The sequence below is a fragment of the Lycorma delicatula genome, chromosome 11, assembly GCF_047948215.1.
Source record: "Lycorma delicatula isolate Av1 chromosome 11, ASM4794821v1, whole genome shotgun sequence".
Taxonomy (NCBI): domain Eukaryota; kingdom Metazoa; phylum Arthropoda; class Insecta; order Hemiptera; family Fulgoridae; genus Lycorma; species Lycorma delicatula.
The window spans coordinates 31,229,579-31,251,860 of record NC_134465.1 but is presented as its reverse complement, the minus strand read 5'-3'; the positions used below and the strand labels follow the sequence as shown (position 1 = coordinate 31,251,860).

The following is a 22,282-nucleotide window of genomic DNA, read 5'->3' as shown; positions in this document are numbered from 1 at the left end:
ATGCCATTTAGTTTTTGTTGAATTTGTTAATGAGATGGGGAGACAAAATTGGCATAGGTCCTGAATCTCATCCCAAAACTTCACTCAAAAAGTGAATAATTACATAATTTAAAAATATTTCGTAGGAAGCTTTTATATTTTTATTAGCAGAAAATGTCTAGTACATATCAATCCTCTAATTATTTTCCTTTATATTGATATATACTGACTGTTGAAGTTATTAAAGCTGAATTATTAAGCTATTAATAATTTTCATCCTAAATAGTAATCAAAATTATGAAGTATCAAATTCTTTGCCAGATTTTTTAAAATTAGTGTATTCATTCAGTAAGAGATGTTGATTGCTTTTTAAAAATATTTATAGCAAAGTTACCATATAAACAAACAAGTTTAATAAATCTATTAAAATCTTTTGTACTTTCTGTTTCAAATCTCAGAGAAACACATAATGTTTTAAAAAATTGGTTAGACACAAGAGAAATACAATTTTTTGACAAAAAATTTAAAAACAAAATAATGGAATATAAATTAATAAACTCAGCTCATTCTAAATCTGCAACAGGCTAATTAGGTTTAACTCAAAGTTTTTATTCTTTAAATATTTATTCTATTTTTAAAAATAAATAAATATAAAAATAAATTTTAAGATAAAAAATAAAAGAGATTAAAATCGATTAATTATTTAAACAGAAAAAGAAAATAATTAATATAAATTCACTAAATATAAAAAATGACAAAAAATAATTCACAATTCAGATGGTGCAACTGAAAATTATTTGAGCACATATTAGAGTGTACACATCGAATGGGATGCAGATAAATCATTATTTGTTTGTTTTTAACTAATATTATTTTTAAATTCTTCAACAAAGTGATATTGTTTCTGCAAAAGAAAATCTTTAAATTATAATTTTAAATAGAATTGTTGTGATATTTTTCAAGAGATTTAAAATGGGTTAGAAATGGCAACACTAGTATAACAAGGTACTTTCTTATGAACCAAAGCATTGTGCTGAGTTATATGAAAACAGCTCTATTGTCCAACCCACTGGGTTGGTCTAGTGGTGAACATGTCTTCCAAAATCAGCTGATTTGGAAGTTGTGAGTTCCAGCATTCAAGTCCTAGTAAAGGCCACCTTTATACGGATTTGAATACTATATTGTGGATACTAATGTTCTTTGGTGGTTGGGTTTCAATTAACCACACATCTCAGGAATGGTCGAACTGAGACTGTACAAGATATACTATACTTCATTTACACACATACATATCATCCTATGCATCCTCTGAAGTAATACCTGAATGGTAATTCCTGGAGGCTAAACAGCAAAAAGAAAGTTCTGTTATCTAGTTTGATAGGGAAGGATATTGTTATTTTTTCAGAATACAGAAGAACTTTTTTGTTAAAAAAACTCTTCAGCAAGGAATTCATATTCATAAATATAAATACAGGGATAAGTTAACATATTCAATTTTCTAAATATCAGGCTACATAATTTGTTTGTACGAGTACCAGATAATGATCTGCTGCCCATTTTTGTATCTTAAAAATTGGTCCAACTTTTTGAGAGAACCCTAAGAGATGACATTATACTTTAAACAGGCATATACATAGGCATAATAAATATTTAATAATGAAGAAAAGTTCAACATTTTATTTAGGTGCTTCAAAGCAAAACATACACTTGCATTATACTTAATAATACAAATTAAATATGTATTGTAGCATATACTATTCAACCTCTGACTACACAGCATGTCCAATAGACACTCTAATGCATGTTTTCAACATAATCACAAACAGATATTGAACAGTTACGTGAACATTTTTAGAATGAAGCAAGCCAGTCAGTATTATTACATGGTATTTTAATTATGTACTTTTATTTTATTCTATACAGTAATATCTTTTCATCTGTAACTAAACATTCTGCTTCAGAGTTTTAACTTATTTTCTCTAATAAATTCCACTTAACCTAATATCAAGATCATACTAATAAAAATATTATCAATAGCCTAGATTTAATATTATACTATGTACGTTATATATAAGCAAAGCCTTGTAAAACTTTCTTATATCAATTGACCAGAATTAATGTAGAGTAGTTATTTTAAAATACATGCTAGTAGTCAATTAAACATTTAAGCACTAACTCACTAATGTTTAATTAACATCACATTTGTATAAATTTTTTTTTTTGTATAGATGAATCCATCAAAGATTTTCCCAGCACTGGATGATGATGGATTTATAGTATTTCAAAGGTAAAATGAAAACATAATTATAATTAATTATATTAATTAAATTATTAATAATAGAATACCTTAAAAAATAAAATTTGATATTTGATTAATTCACCATATAAACTTTAAACTTGTATATGGAAATATGAAAAGAAAATGCCATGGCTGACCAAGATTTGAATCCAGTACCTTACAGATGAAATGATTTGTTGCTACTACCTTTTCAATGGAAATTGGCAGACAATTAATAAAACTCTATAAAACCTATATAGAGTTGATCTATGTCAGCGTAATTAATTAACAGATAAAACTACCGGGTGATTAAAGAAAGACATCACAACTTTAACAGAATATAAAAATTTATTTAGAAAACTTACAGATTCAGTTGAGATCTCATTTCATAGCAAAACACATAAAGTTTTGACTGACATAATTATTGTATCGAATTTGGCTACCAGTGCTCACTAATATTGTTAAAAATGGACACATTACTAGTGCAGAACGTGCTCACTGTGTGTTTTGGTTTCACTATTTGCAGTCAGCAACTGCAGTTCAATGTAATTTTCATAGTGAATATGATAGGATGGCTTCTAGTAGGCGTACAGTTTACTCTTGGCACCAAACCTTCACACTGAGACAGGTTGTTCGTTAAACAAGCAAAATCACGAGGATGTCCACACATCTCTGAAGCTGCTGTGCAACTCAGAGAAAGCTTTGCACGTAGTTCGAAGAAATCAACTTGATGTGCCTCGCGTGAGACTAGCATTCCACAAACGATTGCTTGGCGCGTATTACATAAACGATTGTAATTGAAGCCATACAAACTAACTCAAATTCAACACACTGTAGATAATGACAAAATTTCTCGTTTGCAGTTTTGTGTGGAAATGATGGGTGTAATTGCAAACTATGATAGATTTTTAGAGAATGTAATTTTTAGTGATGAGTCAACATTTCACATCAGTAGCAAAATGAACAAACCTGAATAAAGGGTAGCGAAAACCCTCATGAAATTTTGCAGCACATTTGTGATGTTTTATTGTGGCCTAAGCAAACAAGAACTGTACGGCCCAATCTTCTACTTGGAGACAACCGTAAATGGTATCGTTTAACTGGACATGCTTCAAAATTTTCCAAATCCTCAGTTAGATGATGCTGACCAAAATGGACGACATTACTATCAGCAAGATAGAGTACCACCTCACTTCCACCTAAATGTCCAAAATTTTCTTGATACCTGATTTCCATTTCGGTGGATTGGTCGTTAAAGTGCAATTGCATGGCCACCTCGTTCTACAAATTTGACCCTGCAAGCCTTTTTCCTGAGGGTTTCATTAAAGATTGCTTTATGTACCACCTTTGCCTGCTGATCTTGCTCACCTAAGACTTTGAATTAATACCGCATCTTGACCCCTGTAAGGGAAGCCTTGAGACGATTCCGGTTGCCACATCACCCCCTCCATTCCTAATCCTGATGGGCTTTAGTGGAGGTCACCTTTTAAACTCTCTAAACTTGATAACACAATACAGTCATCAGTTTCGCCTCTGTCAGGATGTCACCAATGCAAACGCCTCGGCAGACATTTCCATCACTGTATTTACTCAACTTACCTTGGCCTTTCGTGTGGCCTCTTCCAACCAAGAACTGTCATAACCACCCAATCACCTGTCCTAACTTACAAACAAAAACTATCAAATTAACCGATTCACGAAAGCGATCTCCGCGCTTACCCTAACACCGAAGGTTTCACACAAAAATCTTTTATATCTAACTTCAAATAGACTATGCACTCAGTTTCATTTGGGTCCACATGAAAACTATAGTATACCAACAGAGACTTAATTCTGAAGAAGAGTTACTGATTAAAATACGAAATGCTATTGAATTTATTCGAAACGATCCTGAGATGATACGGAAAGCCACCCGGAAATATTTTACATCGGGCAGAGTGCAGTATACATTGTGATGGAGGGAATTTCGAATAATTACTGTAACTGAGGTTCGTTATTCTATTACCATTTATAATTTCAAGCATTTTATTTTTTTTGTTTTGCTATATTAAGAATAATATGTTAATTAGCTACAGAAAGAATAATACGATTTTCTGTCAATAAAAAACAGATTCTGTTTTGCTTCAATAAAAAACAGATTTAAAAAAATTTTTATTAACTTTTTATTGAATGTATTTACATTCATTTTCTCAGAATTAAATTCTCTACAAGGTTTGTTACTAAATCTTCCGCATTTATTAGTCATTTAATAAAGCTATTGTACTACAAACAAAAAAAAAACTTGTTTCTCGACCTCGAATTTTGTGCTTTACATCGGATTCTTAAAAACTACTGGAGTTGTAGTACTGGGAGTCCCCAGTACTGTTACAGTACTATTTACTCCTATTTTCCAGCTTGAATTACATAAAATACTATACAGTTTACTCCTTAATTTGGGTGCCAAAAATCACAGTAGGGCTTCTTTTTATTAAAAGAGGTAAAATCCAGGCGAAATCTTTCGCTAGCCGTTGCTCGAAAACAGAGAGTTTTCAGACCTATGTTTATATCAACTTTTTTCATTATTTCTGCAGATAGAACATGTCCTAAAAGTTTATTTGTGGGACACTGTTATATATAGAGTGATTCACATAGGTGTTACCGGACCTTTCTAAGTTCATTCTACTAGCGAAAATAATGAAAAAATTTCGCATAAATATGGGTCCGGAAATGCTCCGTTAGCAAGTTGTAGTCAGCAAAAGATTTCTCCCTGATTCCTGGGCAAGGAGTGAAATAAAACCATACTAAAACTGTAGGAAACTAAATTAAAGGGTAAACTTGATGATATCTTATGATTTTTGATCTGAAAAATTGATTAAAAGAGGTTCTAGATTCATATTTCCAGTTGTTTGTATAATATCCGATGTAAAACAAAAATCTGTTTTCTATAAACACGTTTTTACTTCCTTGTACGAAATAAAGGAAGTATTGTGATCACGAAAAATTTCGGTTTCCAAATTTCAACGGAAACATCCGTTTTGACCATCTCTGAATCCATTTTGACTAGTTTCGGGGTGGTATCTGTACGTACGTATGTATCTCACATAACTAAGAAACGATTAGACCTAGGAGGTTGAAATTTTTGATTTAGGACTGCTGTAACAAGTAGTTCTGTACCTCCCCTTTTAATTGCAATCGACTGAACCAAAAGTATAAAAAAAAAGCTCAAAATCCTATAAATCTAGTTTTTGACTTTTTCTTAACTGCAGTTATAATCCCTCATTGAGAACTTTTCAAGGATACATCATAAGTGGTACTTAGTTTCATTGGTTCCAGAGTTATAGCCAAATGAAATATGAATTAATGAAATATCTGGATATTAGGGGAAGGCATATCAGTTCAAATCAGACTTCATCTCCTTCTTTTTGCTTTTAAATTTTTTTTTTTTAATTTAAAAATAATGATTTATTAATAATTATTAACCTTTCATTGTAAAAAGGTTTTACGATGAATAATTCACCAAAAAAAAAATAGAAAAAATATTTAAAGTTTTTATGTACTTTTCATTTAAAAAAAAATGTGTATATGTAATTTAATAGCCGTACAAGTACGTTATGTGTTGTCTACGTCAGATTTTTTACGTTTGTAATACAACAACTTTGTTTAATAACTAATAAAAGCGTAAAATTTGTTATCAAAACTTATGGAGAATTTAATTTTGAAAAAATTATGTAATAAATACAAGTTCAAGAAATTTGATTTTATTAGTTTTTCGAACATGGCATCGTTTGGTATAATAACTATTATATATAATTTAAAAAAAACAGCTTAGAAAATTCCAGTTTAATTTCAATCTTCAAGATGGAATTTCCACTCTGCCATCTTCAAGAGGAATATAATTATGATTAAAATGATAAAACTTACCATATTTGAATTATAACAATTCGAATTGTTATATAATTTTAATCATAATTATATTCCTCCTGAAGATGGGAGAATAGACGAAAGCGCTTGAGGAAATCAAATTGGAATTTGGTAAGCTGTTTTTTAAAATGGAAACGAAGGTATTACACGTACAAATTAAGTTTGCTTTCCTACAAAGTTCAATAAAACAAAAAAAATTGTGTTGCAGTGTTCAGCTCTTTAATTAATAAAATTACAATTTTTTCTAGCAACTTAGTAATGAAGTATTTAGTACGACAATATGGAAGTAATGATAAGCTGTATCCAACAAATACTGAAGAAGAAAGTATTATAGAAAAGAGATTGGAATATTTCGAAAAGGTATTATTACCACTTGGAAGGTATGTTGTTGTAAGTAAAAATTTCTACATTTAATAAAATTTTTAGTAACATATTTAGATTTTATGAATACTATTTCTGAGTGTAATAAAATTATACCAGTAAATTAAAAAAGCTGGCAAATTATTACATGACTTTCTCGGCTAAGCCGGTTTTCTAATATCGTAAAAAGCTACAAAATTTGTAAAAAGTAATGCTGTAAAATCGTAAAAACATTAAAATGAAATTGTACAAATTAAAAAAAAAAATAGTAAAATAAAAAAAGTAAAACAGTTGAAAAAAAAATCTTAAAGTAAAAGAGCTTTAAGAAGTCGTTATATATTCTTACACAATTTTTCCGTATTAAAAATACTTTTTTTTTTTATAATGTAGAAATCGAAAAACTAAAAAAAAATTTAAATTTGCAAGCCAGTATAAAATAAAAACGACTTATAAAGTCATTTTACGTGGTCTATTCAGAAAATAGAGGAACATTTTTAATTACGCGCCAACGGAGATATTTAGTAACGTGCGGTTGGCAGCATTGTGTTCCGCATAACACCCTGTGCAACCACATGTTCTTGGATTGTTGATACGAGTATATCGTTTAGTTGTTATTTGAGTGCAACGTGGTTAATAGCGATTTTTGTAATGTGTGATTTTCGGGAGCAATGATACAAAGTAACATTTTAGCTCAGTCAAGCTAGATAAATCAAGTGAAATAAATTCCGGAGTTACGAAAATTGGCACAGTTGTTCCTCGATACCTAAGTCTGAAGAAATTAAAAAGTTCTGGTGGGTGGTGGATGAGCTCGAAGGGGAGCCTTTAAAGATGACCTTTTTTAGTTTTTCTCTTATTATATCTCAGAAATTATCACTCGTAGCAAAAAATTGTATACGTAGAAAATTAAAGCTGACAAAATTTCCTACAAAAATAGTCCTATGCATTTTTTTTAAAGTAGGACTAATAGTTTCGAAGTTAAATACTAGCTCTACCCGCCACGCTTCGCTGTGGCACATTGTGGTTGCATGGATAAGAAATGAGAAACAAAACAAAGCATACGTTTCATAGAAGTTTAATTTTGCAATACTTGTGGATATACAATATTTTTTGTTTCTCCACTGTCTGCGTAGATATAAAGGCTATCTGGTTTGCAGACTCGAACCCACCGGGTTGGTCTAGTGGTGAACGCGTCTTCCCAAATCAGCTGATTTGGAAGTCGAGAGTTCCAGCGTTCAAGTCCTAGTAAAGCCAGATATTTTTACACGGACTTGAATACTAGATCGTGGATACGGGTGTTCTTTGGTGGTTGGGTTTTCAATTAACCACACATTTCAGGTATGGTCGAACTGAGAATGTACAAGACTACACTTCATTCACACTCATACATATCATCCTTTGAAGTATTATCTAAACGGTAGTTACCGGAGGCTAAACAGGAAAAAGAAAGGTGGTTTGCCGACTCGGAAACACGCAAACATACAGTTGCCCATGTGAGAAGCAATCCGCATCTAAATCTAAACCACACAATTCTAAAGATTGACCTTGAGCTTTATTGATTGTGATTGCAAATGCCAATCGAATTGGGAATTGCAATCTTTTAAATTAAAATGGTATATCGGTCGGGATCATGGGACTTCGAGGAATGAGGACATCTTCACCTTTGAAAGGCCCTGTTAAAATCGTTGCTTCCACTACGTTATTCATCAATTTCTTAACTGCAAGTCGCGTGCCGTTGCAGAGTTTTGGCTGATTAATATTCCGCAACAGGATAATTGTCATTTTTTTATCGAACCGTTGCTAGAATCAATCTAATGAGGAATGTTTTCCCAGTTCCTCCTGGCGCATCCAAGAAGAAGGTCCCCCCCAACCTCGTCATTTATCATTTGCATTATGCGATCATAAATGCCTTTCTGTTCACGCGTTAATTTGGGAATGTTTGATTGGACATATGACTGAAGATCACCAATGTTGTAACTCTGTTCACGGCGTAAATCCACATCAAATAAAGCAATCGCAGCTCGGGTGGGTGCTGGCATTCCCAATTGACTAAGAACTTTATTTGTAATAGCTAAGCACTGGTCTTCAATATTTATCAATGCTTCATTGTAAATTCCATGGTCATATTGGTATTTTCTAGGCGTACTTTATGCTAAATATCCTCAGCCATATGCGATCGATATCTTTTCCATAACTCTGTGGGAGATGAAGGAAAGCAAGCGGTCAATATAATTGCGAATAATGCGCGAATTTGGTGCAGCTCAATCACTACACGATCACACAAAAGTACCTCGATTAAAGTGAATATTTAATTCAGATTGTATAATAATCTGAATCAGATGCAAGTGGATACGTTTTTTTTTTTTTTTGTTAATAAACAATGTAATTGGGAACAGGTATTGTTTCACACGTGACTGCGGTTGTCGTTAGCTAGTATGGCGAGTGTTCCCCTCGCTTCCGGCAGATGGCGCGGTCACTGGTACACAGCTGACCGTTAAAAAAACTGTTTTCTCGCGGTCGCGGGTATATGACTGATGCGAAAAATAGATAAAAACAATCTTTGATGCAGGTTATATATCGTGCTAAAATTTGAGCTCAATCGGTGCAGAAAATTTTGAGTTTTTGAAGCGTACACAACGAACTTAACATTTTTATATATAAAGATTTGCTGGCTGCGAAAAAAAGCCCAAGTCGTGCGAAAAAACACATCATTTTAAATGCTTACAAATTACAGAATAATCAAACGGCGTTGATTTCAGATGTTAATAAACTGCTAACGTAAGTAGAAGTTGTGTTGCTTCAGTGTACAACGTGATTCTCGAGTATGAATCTACTAATGAATTACGGTCTCCAAAGAAAATAAAACCCCGCAGGTCAATTGAGAAAAAGGTGAGATTTTGATAAAAACGCGATTCGTAAAAAAATTACACAAATTTTAATTATTTAGAAAGAGTTTAGCGATGTATTATGTCCTTTGGAAGAGAATTCGGTTATTGTCTTCGACAACGCTTCTTATCATTAAACGAAAAGAATTCCAGCCGTGTTATAGAAAAACAATGATATCAAAATGTGGCTTAGTTCAAAAGGAATAATTTTTGAAGATGATTAAGTTAATGTTCAATCATTGCAAAGGGTTTCGCGTATTAAAAGTAATTATAGTCCGTATAAAATTGGTTGAACACACAACGCCATATTGGTAAGTCGTGTTTTTATTCGGCTCCTAACGAATATGTTTGCTGGCCTCCGTGGCGCGAGTGGTAACGTCTCGGACTTTAATCCGGTGGTTCCGAGTTGCGATTTTTTTCTTATTTCCGAAATTAATATCAGTGATAAAAGGACGCCGTTTTGAGACTACTGATAACATTAAAGCAAATTCGTCACGGACCTTAAAACCCCATTTCAAATGAAGCTATCCAGGACTGCTTTGTGAAGTGGAAACATCGCTGGGAAAAGTGTGGAAATCAAGGAGGAAAGTACTTTGAAGGGGACAAGGACCAGTAATCTGTAAAATGAATAATAAAGATTAAAATGATAAAGTTCAGTTTTTTTTTCTGAACAGATCTCGTATGTTCTTGTACGATTTTGCTGTATTAAAAAGACTCTTTTACTAACGCTAATATTCGCCATAATTAATCTTATTAAGGGTAGGATAAAAAAAAAAAAAAAAAAAAGTATGCCAATTTTTTAAAGTTTGGAGCCCAAGTATCAAGAAAACTTTTCTATTAATTATTATGTTTACTAAAATAAGATTTAAGCATCAAAATTCCCAAATTTTGAATAAATTTTTTTATTTTATTTTAGGAACTTCTTTACTCTGTGGGGAACATTTAGAATAAAGACTATTTATAAATATGTGATCCCTAACAAAAAATTAATTTAAAAATATTGAAAAAAAACAAAGTGTAACTAATATGAAAGTATTGAAAAAATTGCTTCTCATTTTGGTCCTGAATATAATATAGGTGCCAAAGCTACTATAATTTTAATATTCCTTTTAATGAAGAAGAAAAATACAAAACATTTCTTTAATAAAAATTAAAAAAGTTAGAGCTAAAAAAAGAATATACACTATATTTCTTCGAGAGGAAAATAAATTTTAAGAAAAGTTTTTTCCAAAAATATTCATATGTAGATTAAGCTCATAGCTCTTAGGCCACAGATTAATAGTAGAAGGAAGATTAAAGAAAAACAAATCAACATAATTGGCATTTATAGACCTAGAAAAGGCATTCGATAAACGTAGACTGGAATAATAAGTTCAGCATTTTAAAAAAAATTAGGGTTCAAATACAGAGGTAGAAGAACAATTGCTAACATGTACAGGAACCAAACAGCAACAGTAATAATCGAAGAACATAAGAAAGAAGCCGTAATAAGAAAGGGAGTCCGATAAGGATGTTCCCTATCCCCGTTACTTTTTAATCTTTACATGGAACTAGCAGTTAATGATGTTAAAGAACAATTTAGATTCGGAGTAACAGTACAAGGTGAAAAGATAAAGATGCTACGATTTGCTGATGATATAGTAATTCTAGCCGAGAGTAAAAAGGATTTAGAAGAAACAATGAATGGCATAGATGAAGTCCTACGCAAGAACTATCGCATGAAAATAAACAAATACAAAACAAAAGTAATGAAATGTATTAGAAATAACAAAGATGGACCAATGAATGTGAAAATAGGAGGAGAAAAGATTATGGAGGTAGAAGAATTTTGTTATTTGGGAAGTAGAATTACTAAAGATGGATGAAGCAGGGGCGATATAAAATGCTGAATAGCACTAGCGAAATGAGCCTTCAGTCAGAAATATAATTTGTTAACATCAAAAATAATTTAAATGTCAGGAAAAAATTTTTGAAAGTATATGTTTGGAGTGTCGCTTTATATGGAAGTGAAGCTTGGGCGATCGGAGTATCTGAGAAGAAAAGATTAGAAGCTTTTGAAATGTGGTGCTATAGGAGAATGTTAAAAATCAGATGGGCGGATAAAGTGAGAAATGAAGAGGTATTGCAGCAAATAGATGAAGAAAGAAGCATTTGGAAAAATATAGTCAAAAGAAGAGACAGACTTTTAGGCCACATACTAAGGCAACCTGGAATAGTCGCTTTAGTATTGGAAGGACAGGTAGGATAAAATTGTGTAGGCAGGCCACGTTTGGAATATGTAAAACAAACTGTTAGGGATGTAGGATGTAGAGGGTATACTGAAATGAAACGACTAGCACTAGATATGGAATCTTGGATAGCTGCATCAAACCAGTCAAATGACTGAAGACAAAAAAAAAGATTAAGCTAAAAAAAATTTGCTTAAGTAAAATTTTATCTAACTCTAACACTCCCTTCAATAAATTCTAAAATAAGAAAAATAAATTTTCAAAAACTTTTCTGCATTTTAGGTCCAGGATCTATAATTAAAAAAAAAAAAAATAGAATACATTTCTTGATAGCTCTACATATGAAGTATAAACTTTCAAAATATTTTTGAAAAATATTTAAACTGGTGGGAGAGAGAGCATAAGAATAAAAAATATATATTTCAATCTTAAAATGTTGGTATTACTTTTTGAAAAATTTTATTATGGATTATTTATGTATGCACTGTAAGTAACAAATTTGCTTTAATAAATTTCTTTTCTCTAAAATGGCTCTGAAGAAAATAAAAATTGGTTTTTATTTAATGTATTTTGAAAAAAAATTAATTTGATCATTGGCATATATATAGAAATATTTGAGCCAAATTTTTAAGAAAATTGGTTTGGTCAATCCTAATATATACAGCCAAAAGCAGTGTGACACACATAAGTATGTTTTTTGGTCATCAGACAAAAAAATATGTTCTTTTGGTCTGATGAACTAGTTGAACTCTAAACATTAAGATCTGTAAAAACCTGATACCCCAGTTTTACAGTTTGTTTGTTTGTTTGTTAATAACCATACTTTTCCCTTTAATACAGCTATTCTAGCTACATTTCCAGGAAATTAAAAAGGAACTATCCCAGGATTTGTTTGGCAGATCAAACGAAACCAAATGGTAAATATTTTATCGGAGTAAAATATACAGTTAATAAAAAAATTATTAAATAAAAGTAATTGTAAAACCAAAATATAAAAATACTAAATAAATAAAATCAATACAAATTTAGATGTTAATGAAAAGTAAATAAAATACTCATTCGTAACATTAATTCTTTAATACAGTAATCCGGATAAAAGAAAAATTTAATTATTTTAAAATGAGATAAAATTATTAAAGTAAAGGCATACTATAACCTCTCAAAGTTAGTTTTTTCTTGATTAGAAAGTCACCTTTACCCACAATTCAACCATTAGATTAGTTATACAGTCACTAAACAATCCCCCAAGAAACCTACCTTTACTACCAGTGCATCCTTGCTATCTAGCAAGGATGCACTGGTTCTTCAAGTCCTGACTTAGCAGGAACAAATTGCATCCGTGGGAGCAATAATAGAGAAAACAGGATCAAGGATGGATGTTGATAGAGAACATCTACTGGTCATGGTTAGGCTTACCATCTATCCAGGATTAGCCCAGACAGTCCTGGTTTTTTTAGCGCTGTCCGAGGTAATGTTCAGGGTTGCAAAAATATCCCGGGTTTGAGAATTTGTATTAATCTTATACCTATATGTTCGATATCGTGTTTTTAAACTTTCTCTTACAGCTGTGCATCTCTCAGCCAACCTTGAAGTAAACACTGATGTCAATTTTGAGGGAGGCTTGGCTACCGGTCTCACCACAACTTTTTACTTAGTCATTTGGCAACCAACAGGGGCAATGTTTTTATGTTGTTTTCATGTGTGAACCAACTTGTCAACACGTTTTTGACCATTTTGTCTCTATTAGTTTTTTGTCTCATCGTTTATCAATGGGCAAAAGAAAATGTGTGTTTAATGTTAACCAGCAACAGAAATATAAATTTTTGAAATTGTGTATTGATAGTAACAATAACGTGTTATTGCACACTATGTACTGGAGAATTTTCTGTTGCACATAAAGTAAAGGGTGGTGAAATTGAAGACTACGTGAAAACAGCTAAACATAGGAGTGCTATTAATGCTACTTCTTCAGCAAACATAAGAGATTTTTTTAAAGCCAAAGATGGGAATAACAATGATCTGGTATGTACTGCTAAAGAAACTATATTTTCATACTACACTGCTAAACACCAGATTGCATATCTAAACTGGTTGAAAAGTTATATGACCCAAATTTTTCATCTGCTAGAACCAAAACAGAGGGAAATTATTGTTAATGTTATTTCACCATTTATATTTGATAATGTGTTGTGTTCTTTGGAAAACATTAATTATGTAACAGTAACGATGGATAACTCAAACAGAAGTGACGTAAAATTTGTTCTGATTGTTGTAAGATATTTCATTCTGGAGGAGGGAATTCAAGTTAAACTTTTAAATTTCAATGAAGTGTCAGGTGAAATTCCTCAAATTTTGACTCTGTATCTTCTGCAGTGTGCGAAAAACACAAACTTGAAGAAAAGTTGGTTTGTTATACTGCTGATAACACTAACAGTAATTTTGGTGGTGTGAAGAGAAAGGAGAATGAAAAAGTGTTCAGAAAAGTTCAAAGTGATTTAGATAGACCTATTTTAGGAATTGGTTGTTCAGACCACATTGTACGCAATCACTACAAACAGCATGTGAGTCTCTACCTGTGGGTGTAGAAGTTATTATTATAAAAATTTATAAATATTTTCATATCTATACAGTAAGAATAACGAAACTTAAGAGTTCTGTGAATTTTTGGAACCCTTTTACACAAAAGCATTATCTCATAGCAGCACAAGGTTCCTTAGTTTTTTACCTGCAATAGAAAGAATTCTTTCCATTTTTGATGGCCTAAAATCATACCTCTTATCTTGTGACAAATGCCAAAAATTATTATTTGTTTTTTGAAAATCTAGAACTGTTTTTTAAATTTTTATATGGTACTCTACAGTTATTTAACTAGCTGAGCCAGCAGTGCTTTGCTGTTGCTACATTTGAGTATATATATATATATATATATAAATTAAATGAACACAAATGAAAGTTTGATAAAACATTAAAAAATTGAACATTACGGAACGTCACAAAATTTAACTTTCTTTTTTTCCCTCTTTCTCACTTTCAATCTTCACCCCTACACCTCTTTTCTTTCAACATTCTTCCTTTTTTTGCAAAAATATTTCTTTTCATGTGACTCATATATGTTCTGAATATGATCCAAATCGGACCATAAATACAATCTTTTGAAATATCTCAACCCCTGTGCCATCTAGCGGGTCCAAACTAATTCAGAAACCATCACGAGCATGTGCACAACTCATGAAAGTTTCATCACAATTGGATGAATGGTATAGGAACACATTTGAGACAAAAAAAAAACATTCATTTTTATATAGGTCTTATATATATATATATAAGATGTAGTTCTGAAATTGGAAGCTAATTCTATCACAGCAACAGAAGCATTTCAGACATATTCTGAATTAATTTGTCAGCTTCAGGAAAGAAAAACTCACAAATTTATACCATCTTCTGCCAAAGAATTGCTTCTTTTTTTTTTTGTCTTCAGTCATTTGACTGGTTTGATGCAGCTCTCCAAGATTCCTTATCTAGTGCTAGTCGTTTCATTTCAGTATATCCTCTACATCCTACATCCCTAACAGTTTGTTTTACATATTCCAAACGTGGCCTGCCTACACAATTTTTTCCTTCTACCTGTCCTTCCAATATTAAAGCGACTATTCCAGGATGCCTTAGTATGTGGCCTATAAGTCTGTCTTCTTTTAACTATATTTTTTCAAATGCTTCTTTCTTCATCTATTTGCCGCAATACCTCTTCATTTGTCATTTCACCCATCTGATTTTTAACATTCTCCTATAGCACCACATTTCAAAAGCTTCTAATCTTTTCTTCTCAAATACTCTGATTGTCCAAGCTTCACTTCCATATAAAGCGACACTCCGAACATATACTTTCAAAAATTTTTTCCTGACATTTAAATTAATTTTTGATGTTAACAAATTATATTTCTGACTGAAGGCTCATTTCGCTTGTGCTATACGGCATTTTATATCACTCCTGCTTTGTCCATCTTTAGTAATTCTACTTCCCAAATAACAAAATCCTTCTACCTCCATAATCTTTTCTCCTCCTATTTTCACATTCAGTGGTCCATCTTTGTTATTTCTACTACATTTCATTACTTTTGTTTTGTTCTTGTTTATTTTCATGCGATAGTTCTTGCGTAGGACTTCATATATGCCATTCATTGTTTCTTCTAAATCCTTTTTACTCTCGGCTAGAATTACTATATCATCAGCAAATCGTAGCATCTTTATCTTTTCACCTTATACTGTTACTCCGAATCTAAATTGTTCTTTAACATCATTAACTGCTAGTTCCATGTAAAGATTAAAAAGTAACGAGGATAGGGAACATCCTTATCGGACTCCCTTTCTTATTACGGCTTCTTTCTTATGTTCTTCGATTATTACTGTTGCTGTTTGGTTCCTGTTCATGTTAGCAATTGTTCTTCTATCTCTGTATTTGAACCCTAATTTTTTTTAAATGCTGAACATTTTATTCCAGTCTACGTTATCGAATGCCTTTTCTAGGTCTATAAACGCCAAGTATGTTGATTTGTTTTTCTTTATCTTTCTTCTACTATTAATCTGAGGCCTAAAATTGCTTCCCTTGTCCCTATACTTTTCCTGAAACCAAATCACTTCCTGAAACCTCCTAACACTTCTTCCACTCTCCTCTCAATTCTTCTGTATAGAATTCTAGTTAAGATTTTTGATGCATGACTAGTTAAACTAATTGTTCTGTATTCTTCACATTTATCTGCCCCTGCTTTCTTTGGTATCATGACTATAACACTTTTTTTGAAGTCTGACGGAACTTCCCTTTTTTCATAAATATTACACACCAGCTTGTATAATCTATCAATTGCTTCCTCACCTGCACTGCGCAGTAATTCTACAGGTATTCCGCCTATTCCAGGAGCCTTTCTGCCATTTAAATCTTTTAATGCTCTCTTAGAATTGCTATGCACTCTAAAAGAAAATAATGATGTTCAGGAACAAAACTTTTTCTCAAGTGTAGACTTTTATTATAACTCTAGTCTCCAATAGAGTTGTGGAGAACCAGTTTTGATAAAGTTAGTAAGTTTCAGTTTTAAAATTTACAAACTGAAACTGCTGATCTGATTTAGAAAAGAGTGCACAAGTTGTTAATGAAATTATAAAAGATACCATAAATATTGATGGACCTATTTGATGAATGTACATTGTTGAACTAGGTAATTCAAAACCAAAGGGTAGGTTGTGGTTCAAGTTCTGAAAAAGTACCAGATACTATTGAAGAGAAGTGGAAAGCAATTTTTAGATGTTTAAAAAGACTGATATTTCATGTTGCAACATTTCTAAAATGGTTGTGTTTGCGATGTCTTTGCCTGGGATATCTGCCTCATTTGAGAGAGTTTTTTTCAATTTATTTGGTCTGCAGAAAGAGGTAGACTTTCAGTATCTACTGTTAAACACCTGCTAAATGTTAAAATTAATTCAGAACTTTCTTGTTGTGAATTTGATGATGTAATTAAAACAAAACATACCATTTCTGAAAAGTCATGCCTAATGAAAAATACAACTCAATAAAGTTTAATGTTTCAGTAAACTGTTAAGACTTTTAATTAATTTAAAAAATAAGTCCTGGACCCACAAAATCTGGTAAGCCTAGTCATGGTAGATTGAGGTATATTTAAGGTATTTCAATAAGGCAATTAGACTGGGTAGAAGCCAACCTAATTAACAATTCACACCCATTTCACTTATTGCCTTACCAATAAGATTTTAGACACTAATAATTGTCAAAGATATAAGTGTGGTTAATGACTCACTTCTATTCCAAATTAATGATGGTTGAACAATCCAACTTCATTTTTAAAGTTCATCACCAATATGGCTAAAAGTCTCACTGCAGCTAATATTCAATCTAGTTTCAAAGTGTGATTTCAATTCCTGTTTAGAGAAAGACAGTCAAATGTAATATGTCAGTTTGATTAAACCATCCCTCAACAGATACAATACACAGATATCTTAATATAGTGAATGAAATTTCCAAGGCCTAAAATGGTTTATCAACATATTAATATGATTTTCTTAGGTTTTGTGAAGAACAACAGTCCTCAGATTACAATCAGACTGATAATTTGACTTTTAGCAAACCCTGGATAGTATCACAGATATAGAGGGTTGTAAGTCCACTGACTCAAAAAAAAAACTGCTCTGTTAATTACTGAAACATATCAGCATTGATAGAATAAGGGTGGAAGTTGTTGCACTGCACAAATCCAGAAAGAAAGAAAGGCTAACAAAAGGAAAAAAGATGAGGAAATGATAAACACAAGAAAGTCAGCCTATGATTGAAGTACCATCTTGCCCAGGACTCACCACATTAACCTTTATGGCATAATATTCCCTAAACCTGATATGAATTGATATAAGGAATGACCATTTATTCTGACATCGTTTAAGCTTTTAAACCAAAAACTAATGCAGTTCTTTAGAGCAGGATATGGAGTAAATTGGTGTATATAGAATTTGGCAATCAAATCTTTATCAAGAATTGCACTTTGAGAGCTTATGCAGTTCTGTAGGCAATTTGAAATAAGAGATTTTGAACAAAAGATAATTTACCCTCACTAGTATTTCTTTTGTGCCTACATCATGAGGTTTAAAATCTAGCTTCTTATTCAATCCATCGAGTGATTCTCCTTTTATCTTTCTATTATTTGAAAATCAGATAGAAGTTAATCATTAATCTGATCAACTACTCTTAATGGGTGCTCCTTCCAATATTACTTGTTCTTCAGGTTTATAGTACTTCCTAGAAAAATGATTTGGGTTTATTCTAGATTACGTTTCAGTCCTTGTTCTTTCAATAATCATGCTCCTTATATTCAGCTAATCATACATTTCATCAATACCTTGCTCATGTTGGATATGTTTTGGCTGGAGTGGTGGGGGTTCGGTAAATTGCGCTGCCTCCACAGTCAGTGTTGTTCGAGACCTCAACAACGACTGAGTTCCAGCTCGGCTAGCGGCAATCGTATCTTAATTTACCTTTATTATTAATGTACAACTATTGATATTATTATTTTTCAAATTTTATGTTAACATCAAGAAATAGTGTATCTTATTTTGGAATTCAATTATAGCCGTAGTTAGTTTTTCATTTCTAAACACTTTGTGAACTTTATTCCTGTGATATGAACCTTATATGAGATTACAGTCCATTTATTACATCTTAAATTACACACCTTGCTTAAAATCATTTCATTCACAAATATGATTATATTTACCTCTCCTTTTATAACATTGTTTCCTCCTCTTAAAATTAAAAAAAAATTATTTATTCAAACTTATTTTAAATATATATATAGTATTTATACATTTTTTTTTTGTTTTAGCATAAGGTATTATTAACTACAGACATGAGTTTAACAATGGGCGATACAGAAGAAGTAAAAACAGAACTTAGTTATATCAACAATATTCTAATGAATTCTACATGGATTGCTGGTAATCATATGACCGTAGCTGATTTTTCATTTGTTTCTCTTATCAATACTTGGCCAGTAAGTAAACCAGTTAAAATACATATATAAAAAGAAAAGAAATCATAAATACATAAACTCTTTAAACTGTATTTTATTTCACTTTAAAACTGCAAGTGTTAGTAAATAATTATACAACCATTTCTTAAAATGATATTTAAATAAAAAAATGGTCCATTATAATGTCAAATGATGTGTAAAAAAAAGAGAACCTATAATTAATTGTGAAATGTAATAATTATATGCAGTTAAATATATAAACACTTTAAGTATACAACACTGTCAAGGAGACAATAATGAACTATAATATATAATTAATTTCTCAAACGTGGGAAATGTTTAACATTGACTGATATGTTAAATGAATAAATTAAAAATTAATATACTCTATATTAATAGAGTACAAAGTATAATATATATAGAGTATAATAAAGTCAAAAGTTTAAAAAAATCATAGTTAAAATTTAAAAACAGGCATGACTGTCCTGGTCCGACTAGTATACTGATATAATATTGGTAGTATACTACTAATACACTAGTAGGACTGGGTCAGTCATGACTGCTTTTAAATTGCTTAATTTTAAATGTATTAATTTTAACTCCTGATGATGGCTTCCAAGTAAGCCGAAAGATCTAGAGTACATATAAACGTGCTGGTAAGGTGGATTATATTAATTGTTAATTTATTCATATAATATATAAGTTCTTGAACAAACCTAAAGTTGATGACCATAAAAAAAAGGCATCCTACCAGTAGGTGCAAACTTGGCACCACAAATGAGGCCAGTGCAACTGCTGATGCAAAACCTGTGGATTTTAATCATGGAAATAGAATAGCATGGATAATAAGAACAGGAAGAACATAATTAATCTACCCAAGGAGGTAGAAATAGTTTACTGTCTTGCCCAGGATCATAATGATAAATTCCTTGAAATTTGAAAATCATACAAAGGTTAAGTTAAAATAAATGATAGTTGTCCAAAAAGTAGATATTAAAATTTAAAACAAATTAAAAAACCTTTATTTATTTAAAACAAAACTTTATTTTTCTAAGTTGCCAACATATACAACAGAGAGTAAATTTTCATATCTGAATACTACTAAATGAGTACCACTGAGTACTACTAAATGAAACAGCTGATGAGCTAATATTACTCAAGTTAAACAGCTAAATTTAGAAAATGTGTAAGGAAATTTATTATTCAGTATTTAATACATATCTAACCCACCGAGTTGGTCTAATGGTGAACTCGTCATTGAAAATCAGCTGATTTTGAAGTTGAGAGTTCTAGAATTCAAATCCTAGTAAAGGCAGTTAGTTGCTTTTATACAGATCTGAATACTAGTTCGTGGGGGTTCCTCTGAAGTAAGTAATACCTTACAGTGGTTCCAGAGGCTAAACAGAAAAAGTGAGAGTTAATATAAATTAAAAAAAAAAAAACTCTTTTATTTATTTTTTTTTTTTGCAGATGATACCAACAATGCCAGATTTAAATGGTTACTTATATGTTACTAAATGGTTAGACAGATGCGAACGTGAAATTCCTAGCTATAATATAATAATGGATCAATCATTAGCTGAAATGAAGCAGATGTGGGAGGAGAAATTGGTATGAATACACATTACTGAATACTAAATTAAAAAAACTAATAAATGGGAAATTGGGTAGACTGGAAATTATACAGTCTGACAATTTTATGCCTGTTTTTATGTATAATTCTTGAATTCTACTTTAAAAATTTATTCCTTTTGCAGCTGTTTATCAATCAATTTGAATGAGTGTTATTTTGTTCACAATAAAGGGCTTAACAATTTATCTAATAAAACAATATTTGATAAAATTAATATTTAAGAATAATAATATTAAATATTTAAATGATCGCGATTTTGGAACTTTCAAAGGTAAATTTTCAAATCATTTATATTGCAGATGTTGCTGTTGGGCATAGATATATCAAATTTCTTTAAAATTTTCAATCTGTTTTTTAAGATGTACATTTTTATTGAAAAAACACTAAATGGCAAACAGAAGGAATATGAAGCAAGATAGGGCATTTGACCACAATGACATTTATTTTGATGTACTGAATCAGTTCCTTAGTTTAGCTGGGATCTTTTAGTATATTCCATACTGATAGGAGGAAAAATGAAGCAAGAAAAGGCTTTTCCACATAAACTGTTTTGTTTACTTTGATGTCCTGAATCAGTCCCTTATGTTTGGCCAGAACCTCCTGGGTCATCCTGTTGGGAAAAAATGAATAAGAATACTATGATGCCTTCTGTCTGATGAGTTGAAAATCAGGCCAAAACTAGGATATAAATAGCCAAAAACATTTTGCCGAATTTCAACTTTTTTAGACAATGAGTTTTTAAGATATTAGGTGAATGGGGAAAACCCCTCCCTTTTTCAATTTTTCCTAAAGTCAATGCTCTCTATCTCTCTCTCTCTCTATATATATATATATATATACATATACATAGCATTTTTTGGGTAATTTTTGAAGAAATTTATGTTGAGCCTGCCTGGAAATCTCTCCAGTAAAAATAGCTGGTGCATTGGTTTGTTTGCTATATGTGCTCATGTTTTTTATTTTGAATGAAGCACTACCATCTAGTGAAAAAAAATTGAACTAAAAATAAATAATAAATAATAATCTGTATAATAAATTTTAATGTGTACTATAAATGGTATGTTGCTTACACTAACATTTATTAAATTTATTATTTTTTTATATTTTGTTAAAAAGAACTATTGTAAAATAAGTTTTTTGAAATTTTATAAAAATAAATAAGTACAGAAGCACCACGCTTCTTGATACGAACAATATGAATGTATTAATCCTTTTACTTCATTACATTTCTGTCACCATGGCAACATAAAATATAATTAAGTAAAATTACTAATTTCTTTTCTTTAATAAATATTTATAAAATACTTAATATTCTCACAAACATGAGGATGCGAACATGTTGAGGGTCCTGGGGGTGAGTCCCATGGCTGGATGATCGGGCAAATGAAGTGAGCCCTGATCGGCTAGTATTAATCAAAATATGATTATTACACAAAGAGTTCAGCACTGAAATATAAACCCAATTTCTGATGTTTTATTTACCTTTCTTGAAAAAT

The 22,282-nt window shown here is 31.2% G+C and overlaps 2 protein-coding genes across 5 annotated transcripts in view; one reads left to right on the top strand and one right to left on the bottom strand.

The window, feature by feature from the left end:
- Mulk (acylglycerol kinase-like protein Mulk) overlaps window positions 1-22,282 on the bottom strand; it is a 51,351-nt gene that overhangs the window by 4,630 nt on the left and 24,439 nt on the right. For 2 of the 4 annotated variants that reach the window (XM_075378682.1, XM_075378681.1), the window contains exon 9: window positions 17,435-17,555. In XM_075378682.1, coding sequence (XP_075234797.1) covers window positions 17,478-17,555 — 78 coding nt within the window. In that variant the 3' untranslated portion in view covers window positions 17,435-17,477. Of the gene's footprint in view, window positions 1-17,434; window positions 17,556-20,397; window positions 20,551-21,351; window positions 21,397-22,282 lie in introns of those variants that run through there. The other 2 variants (XM_075378686.1, XM_075378684.1) reach the window with 2 other exon arrangements.
- Window positions 1-22,282, top strand: part of LOC142332318 (glutathione S-transferase 1-like) — a 30,454-nt gene that overhangs the window by 4,641 nt on the left and 3,531 nt on the right. The window contains exons 4-7 of the mRNA XM_075378687.1: window positions 2,208-2,266; window positions 6,406-6,547; window positions 19,007-19,174; window positions 20,624-20,764. Coding sequence (XP_075234802.1) covers window positions 2,208-2,266; window positions 6,406-6,547; window positions 19,007-19,174; window positions 20,624-20,764 — 510 coding nt within the window. The remainder of the gene's footprint in view (window positions 1-2,207; window positions 2,267-6,405; window positions 6,548-19,006; window positions 19,175-20,623; window positions 20,765-22,282) is intronic.